The sequence below is a fragment of the Rhincodon typus genome, chromosome 1, assembly GCF_021869965.1.
Source record: "Rhincodon typus isolate 14 chromosome 1, sRhiTyp1.1, whole genome shotgun sequence".
In the NCBI taxonomy this organism is placed as follows: Eukaryota; Metazoa; Chordata; class Chondrichthyes; order Orectolobiformes; family Rhincodontidae; genus Rhincodon; species Rhincodon typus.
The window spans coordinates 116,561,952-116,569,754 of NC_063332.1; the positions used below are offsets into that span (position 1 = coordinate 116,561,952).

The 7,803-nt window shown below is 40.8% G+C and overlaps 1 protein-coding gene across 5 annotated transcripts in view; it reads left to right on the top strand.

Moving 5' to 3' along the window:
• LOC109922295 (calcium/calmodulin-dependent protein kinase type II subunit delta) overlaps positions 1-7,803 on the top strand; it is a 274,180-nt gene that overhangs the window by 136,269 nt on the left and 130,108 nt on the right. For all 5 annotated transcript variants that reach the window (XM_048597035.1, XM_048597047.1, XM_048597057.1 and 2 more), the window contains exon 4: positions 3,804-3,858. In XM_048597035.1, coding sequence (XP_048452992.1) covers positions 3,804-3,858 — 55 coding nt within the window. The remainder of the gene's footprint in view (positions 1-3,803; positions 3,859-7,803) is intronic.

A 7,803-nucleotide genomic window follows, 5' to 3' on the forward strand; every position in this document is an offset into this window, starting at 1 on the left:
TCACACACACACACACACACACACACACACACACACACACACACACACACACACACACACACCGCTACCCCTACCCCTGCAGCTGGCAAAGGTGTAAGTATACAAGGGCTCAAACATACCTTCCAGGTGAAGCTGCACTTCCCAGGATCTAGTCCACTGCATTCGCTGCACACAAATGTGGTCTCCTCAATACTGGGGAAACGAAGTGTAGATTAGGTGACCACTTCGCAGAACATCTACGTTCTGCTCACAAAAAAGGCCCTGAACTTCCAGTTGCCTACCAGTTTAACACACCACCCTGTTCCCTGGCCAATATCTCTGTCTCTGGCTTGCTGCAGTGTTCTAGCAAAGCTCAGCGCAAGCTGGAAGAACGACATCTCATTCTCAGCTTGGGGACCCTGCAACCCTCCGGACTCGCTATCGAGTTCAATAATTTTAGGGCTTGAACTCTCCCATGTTCCAGCCCCCTACCCCACACACCAGGTCTTGTTACCACATAGCCTGTCATTACACACAACCTGTTGTTAGTCACTAACAGTTCCCATTAACAACTATTCACCATCCTAGCCAGATCGTTACCCACTCCTTTTTCTATCCAACGGCTCTTCTCTCTCTTTACTCCCTACCCCAGCCTGCTGAGCTTTTCCAGAAACTTCTGTTTTTGTTCCTGATTTACAGCATCTGTAGTTCTTTCGTTTTTTTTCTAATTTCAAATGTTTAACCTTTTCAGGGTTGAACATATTCCTAAAGCATTTTGATTGTCTTGCTGGAAATATCCTGCTACAACTGAATCCTGAATAGGATAATAAGAACTGCCGATGCTGGAGTCAGAGATATCACGGTGTGGAGCTGGAGGAACACAGCAGGCCAGGCAGCATCAGAGGAGTAGGAAAGCTGATGTTTCGGGTCGGGACCCTTCTGAAATTTCTGAAGAAGGGTCCCGACTCGAAACATCATCTTTCCTGAATAGGATGGTTGTTTTGGGAGGCTACTGTCAGGATATGAGCTACATGCCCTGCCCATCAGAGCAGGTTACAAACTACTTAACACCATAATGTAGGGCAGGTCAGCTTTGGAGAAGGCATTCCAGTTAGACAGCATTTCTTGGCTCTGGATTTGGAGGGCCTTGTGAGGGTGCTGCTCATATTACTTCGCTGGAGATGCCTAATGTAGATTGTCCAAACCTCTGCAGCATAAAAGAGGGTAAAGCTCACTGTTGCCAAGTAAACCTAATCCTTATTGACAAATTTGAGATTCTGGTTCTCCAATATTCTTTCTCTCAGATGATTAAAGGCTGTGCCGGCGATGATGAATTTTGTCATCTGTGCCTTCATGGAGATGAGGCTTTTGAGGTGTGGCTTTGATGCGGTTGAAAGAGACTCTCAGTTTCCCAGGTATTTAAAGAAGGAGCCATTTTGTGAAGAGTTTGGAGAAATGACCTGGAGCTTAGTTTCCGAATGAGTGCACAGGCAAGTGTCATCTGCAAACTGAACCCCTGTGACTGAGGCTGAAGAGATTTTGCTATTGGATTGAAGGTCGGGTGGGTTGAATAGTCTCTGATCTGTCGATTATCTCCACATATTTGGATAATTTGCAGTATTGCAGTGAGAAAGGTTGAGGAGAAAATTGTTGAAATGAAGTCACCTTGTTTGATCCTAGTCTTCAATAAGATGGAGCTTGTGGTGGTTCCATTGGCGAGGATCAAGGCTTTCTTTGCTGCCCACAGAAATTTGTCATCATCATCCCCCACCTCCTTCTTAATGACATTTTCTATGGGCAGCCAAATTTGAGGAGGATACTTCATGAGCTTTTTTTTTGGTTGAGAGTCAAAAGGTTTTTTTTTGTGAGGTTGAAAGAGACTAAACACACCAGCAGTTGGTATTGAATCGTGCTTGAATTTGCCATTTGGTGAAGGGCTGTGTCTGTGGTTCCTCTCGATGGATGAACAGTATGTGAGAGACTTTGAAAGGGAGTTCTTCGGCCACTGGGAAGAGGTGCTTTTGGAGAATCCTTAAACCCCTAATCTCCCCTGTGGCAGGCAGCAGGATGACTATACTGTACTTGCCACAGTTGGACTTGTCTCCTTCTTGAAAAGCGGTCACAGTATCCCTCAGATTCCCTGGTAACAGATGACATTGTACAGCTGCACCAGACATTTAGAATCCCTCAACCTAATAACTATTTGGCTCAACTACTATTCTGATGTTAACATTCTCTTCTGCAAGTTTTTGTATATTCTTCCTCATCATATACTTAACCCGTTCTTTTTGAAGTTATGTTTTCATCTTTGAAACAATCACCACTTGATTGAAACATCTATTATCTGATTGAACTGCAAGTCCTGGTGTCATTGGAATGTTCTTAAGGGAGTTTTCAGGCTCATCCATCAAAGGAAGCAACGTTATTCATCTGGGTTTAACACTGAAGCTCAGTCCCCCTTTCGTGCAGTTAATTTACTCCCCTCTCACAGATCAAGTGTAGCAGCCAGTAAGAATATACAGTGATGAGAGAAAAATATCACTTGGCAACAATTCATCTTTTCTTTGACCCCACCCTTTGGGTAACTGGGGCCTGTCTTCGGAGGTGACTGCACAGCAGCAGTGGTTTACCTCTGCAGTCATCACTTGTGTATTAAACTACACAGTAAATGTTGGTCTATGCTGTGAAAGCTCATCACAGTTTTGGCCCTGTGGACTTCATTAATTCAAGGAGTTGAGAAATAGTGAATCTGCCACCCAACTCTTGTCAGGTTGTGATGATGGTTCGGGCAAACTTTAACCTCCAGAAGTGAGCGGATTTGGGTCTTGACAAAAAATTGACTCCAGTTGAATTTGGGTTAGAGAGACAGTCTTGCACTGAGGAAATTAGTGTCTTACTTAAGTATTTTAATCCAAGCGTACACCTCGGATTTTACTTCAATTTTTAATTTAACCCAGTGTCTAAAATGCGTTGAGGACTAATAGATCCAAAAAATAAATTCCAGTCCTTCTGATTCCACCCTCCACCCCTCACACTCTGGCTGTAATTTTTAATGCTCCACCCCCGCCATTAACCTGTCTGTTATCTTCTCCAGTGCACTCTTCTCTGCTCCTGGGCTGTGTTTTGGTGTTAAAGGACCATCTCCCTGATAGAGAGGAGGGATGCCTATGGCTGGGAAATGGAGGCAGAATTACCAGTCAGTCCCTGGCATTACATTAGCAGGCTTTGAGGGGAGCCTTTCCTTCTGGGTTTCTCCAAAAGTGAAACTATCCACCTCCATCCCTATCCACCCAGGGCCATTCATTCTGTGGAGTCAAAGCAGCGTCGATGTATCCGGTCCAGTGACCCTTCAGACCTGCCAGACCTGAGTTTCTGAAGCAATTTCAGTTTCAGATTTCCAGCATCTTCAGTGTTTTTTTTTGTTTTCTGTTAATTCTGTGTCTCTTCACAGGTATTTTCTTTCTTCCAGTTTGTTATTGGCTTTCAGCGAATAGTATGTACCAGCAGATATTTTGTGTAAATAATATGCCCATGGTCAAAGTGGGTTATGTTATTTGCTGTGTATACATAAGACCTCAAAGACATTGGACCACTGCTAGTAAAATAAATGGGCATTGAATGAACAATACATATACATTAAAATAATGGAGTTCAATCAGCTAGTAATGGTAGAGATTACAGTATTATCCTTGGAGTATTTATGTTGCTCTTGTGTATATACTAATGTCTAAATTTGTACACAATGTCTTCATATGTGGCACACATTTAATTTCAAATGTCAATGCATCAATATGTTAGATTTTGTTTTTGTTTTTCTTTTTCAGTTCGCCTCCATGATAGCATATCAGAGGAAGGATTCCATTACCTAGTGTTTGATCTGTAAGTAATTTTTTGACTTTTTTTCATTGCTTCACTGTTACAGCATTGTAGAAGCAACTTTTTGATTTGTGGTTTTTACTGTACCCACAATTGCTCGCAGGTTTTATGGAGCAATGATTTTGGCAGGTGGTTTAAAGCATTGTATGTTGATGATGACATGATGTTGATAAAAATTGGTGAGGAAAAGCACACCATAAAAGTTATCGGGCACAGTGTTTTACAAAAAAACTTTGCTTTTTGACAACAGTGCACAGGGCAGATATGAAGTAAACCGTTTGCCTGTAATTGAACATTGTATACAATGTGCTTGGTGCATCAATCATATATTGATTTATGTTAGATGCCAGATGTCAAATGCTATTTGATGCGTTCTCAATCCATTTGGCTCTGTATTCCCCTCCAGTTATGAGATTATTAATAGATAAAACCAGAACGTATATTGACCATGGTGTTACCCATGGAGAACCAAGACCACACTTGGGCTAACTGAGCAACCAAACGACAGGTGGGACCCAATTCTGGGACTCCAAGCCCCATTCTTGACACCAGCAATTCTCTGAATGTGACAAACCCACACTCATGCTGGATGGATGGGGGTGGTGGGGTAGTTGGGTGGATGGGAATTTCACTGTCCTTTGCAATGCCCCTTATACACCCTGCTTACCTGTGTTACCTCCATGCTCTTGCACCAAGTATTTACCATGTAATGAGCCATATGAACATAATGGAATGTGTTGAAATGTTGATGGAAAAGAAGCACTGATTCAACAATCTACTTTGACACTTTTCATAGAGTTGTTTTTTTTTCAATCAGACAAGGCCATTATGTTCAAAAACAAAGTTGCTGGAAAAGCTCAGGAGGTCTGGCAGCATCTGTGAAGGAAAAAACAGAGTTAACGTTTCGGGTCCGGTGACCCTTGCTCAGTTCCCGAAACGTTAACTCTGTTTCTTCTTCACAGATGCTGCCAGACCGGCTGAGCTTTTCCAGCAACTTTGTGTTTGGTCCTGACTTGTAGCATCCACAGTTCTTTCGGTTTTCTTTTAAGGCCATTGTGTTATCAGTATCAGAATCTTTGCCTAGTTTGCGTGCATGCAAACATTGGCAAAAGAGTCCCCTTTCCCTACCCCATTTCTGAAGAAGGGTCCAGACCTGAAACGTCAGCTTTCCTGCTCCTCTGATGCTGCCTGGCCTGCTGTGTTCATCCAGCTCTACACCTTGTTGTCATGGAAAGGTAACTCCTTATACCTTCATAAAGATATAAATCAAGCTAAGTAAGCACTCCAGTTTGTTCAAGCAAATACCTTTTGAGGGTATAAAATTTTGATTGTTGAAAGTCTAAGGTTTCATGAGGATTTATACTCATGGCCCAGGTGGAAAACCAGATGAGTGGCCATCTATTTCTGCTGATATCCCATGAGGCTAGGGGTTGTTTATTAGCTTGGATAGAGAATTTGCTGACCAACATAGCAGAGAGTCAGGATAAATGGATCTTCTTCTGATTGGCAAGATGTAACTAGTGGGGTGACACACGGTTTGGTCCTCAGGCCTAACTATTTACAGTTTACATTAACGACTTGGATGCAGGCATAGAAGATACCGTAGCCAAATTTGCAGGTGACGTTTAAAAGGTGGAAAAGTAAGTTGCAATCAAGAAATAAATGTATAAATGGATATGGATAGGTTAGGTGAATGGGCGAAAATTTGGCAGATGAAATTTAACACGGTTAAGTGTGACGTTTCCATTTTAGCCAGAAGAATAGAAAGGCAATTGTATTACTTAAATGGAGAGAAACTTCAGCGTGCATTGGTGCAAAGGGATCTGGGTTTTCTCAGAAAACTAGTATACAGGTAGAGCAGGTGATAAGGAAGGAAAGTGGAATTTTGGCATTTGTTGCTAAAGGAATAGAGTATAATGGTAGAGAAGTTTTTCTTCAACTCCACAAGACATTAGTCAGACTGTACCTGGAATAATACCAACAGTTTGGGTCCCTTAGAGATGTAGTTGCATTTGGAGGCTGTTCAGAGGAGGTTCACTAGATTGATTCCAGAGGAGAGGGATCAGTATTATGAAGAGAGATTGAGCAGTTTAGGCCTATACTGTCTGGAATGTAGAAGAATGAAAGAAGATCTAGTTGCCATATATAAGATGCTATGGGTGATGGATGAAATAGATGCAAAAAAGATGTTTCATTATGTGGGGCGATTTAGTACAAGAAGTCATAGTTTTAGGATAAGGGGTAGCAGATTTAAAACAGAGATGAGAAATTACTTCTTTTAAACGATTGTGCATTTGTGGTGTTCACTACCCCAGGTCAATGCAAGGACTGAGTAAATTTAAAGAGGTGATAGGCAGATTTTTAATTAGTATTGGGTTATAGAGTTATGGAGAGCAGGCAGGAAAGTAGAGTTGAGGTTGTGATGAGATTAGCGATCGTCATATTAAAAAATGGAGCAGGCTGAAGGGGCTGAGTTGCCTGCGCCTGCTCCTGGTTCTTGTGTTCTTATGCTCTAAGAGGGATTCATTATGAATTCCTAGCTGTCATATGAACTTTTCAGTTGTAACTATAGAATGCTCAGACAAAAGCATGTAGGCATAATTCAGGTACAATTTTTAAGGCCTAGGTTTGGTCTTATTACATATTTCAGATATAAATTCTGGGGTCCTCATTTGCATTAGAAATATTTTTAAATATTTCATATTGTGATTACATCTTCCTTCCAGCATAAAATCACAAGTGTGTATGTGTCACAAGTTTATTGAGGCATGAATTCACGTACGGTGGTCATGGAAAAATCGAAATGATTATTGTGGTTTTGCACTCGTGGTACATAGCCCATAGAAAGTCTTTAACAAATATATTAAAACACATAGAAGACAATTTCATAGATTAATTACTTTAACATAATTAATTAATTTTTGCATTATTATTTGTTGCCTATATTTGGGTGTTTAAAAGTATTCAATACTTTGGATAAAATGGATAGTCATAAATGCACTCAGTAAAAGCATTTTGAGCAAACTATAAGACCCCAGTAGTCAGATTGCATACTTAGTGACAACAAACAAAGTCCTTAAATGATAAAAATGTGGGAGTTAGTAATAAAGATTTGTATTTATGTAACACTTATTTAAATGATTTTTTGATGTCCCAAGTAGTTTTCAGCCAGAGAAATGCTTCAATGTGAATGGCAATGATCTTTGCAATCTAGACACTATAGCAGTAAATTTCTGCACAACGAAGCCCCATAAACAACAATGAGGTAATGGCCAAACAATCTGTTTTGGTATTGTTGGATGAGGGACAATATTGGCCAGCACCACTGGAGAAAACTTCCCTGGGAGAAATTGATACGAATTCGACACACAAATGTGAACTCAAGTGGTGAAGCCAGCAAATATGTAAGATCTTATTCCAAGGATACTAATCGGGCCTCCTGACTGATCTGCACCATATTGTTGTAAATCTGAAAGCACTTCACAGTTGAGCTAAACTTGTAGTGTAATTGCAGAAGTAGTGTCCTGACCTAATTACAAAATCCCATCACTGTGACCAACCTGGCATCGCATTTCAGTTCTATATCAGGATTGCTACTTGAAACATATTGTCTCTGCCCAGGCATTTTGCTTTATTATCATAATGTATCCCATACCACCAGGTTGATTCCCAGCAAGTATTGAACATTGCTTAGTAACCTAGGCACATGCTGATGCCCTGGCATTAAACCATTAAAGTGGATGTCCTGATACCATGATGAATTAAATGTTTCGTCCTTTTTTAATTGCATGAATTGACATTATTCTTCTTTGGTTACGCTAATCAGAGAAAATTCAAATCCTCTGAAAACACTAAATGATTTATTATCTGATATCCTGCTGTCTCTCTCTATTGTGTAGGACAGTGTAACAATATCCATACAAATTCTTAACATTGAGATAACCAGGT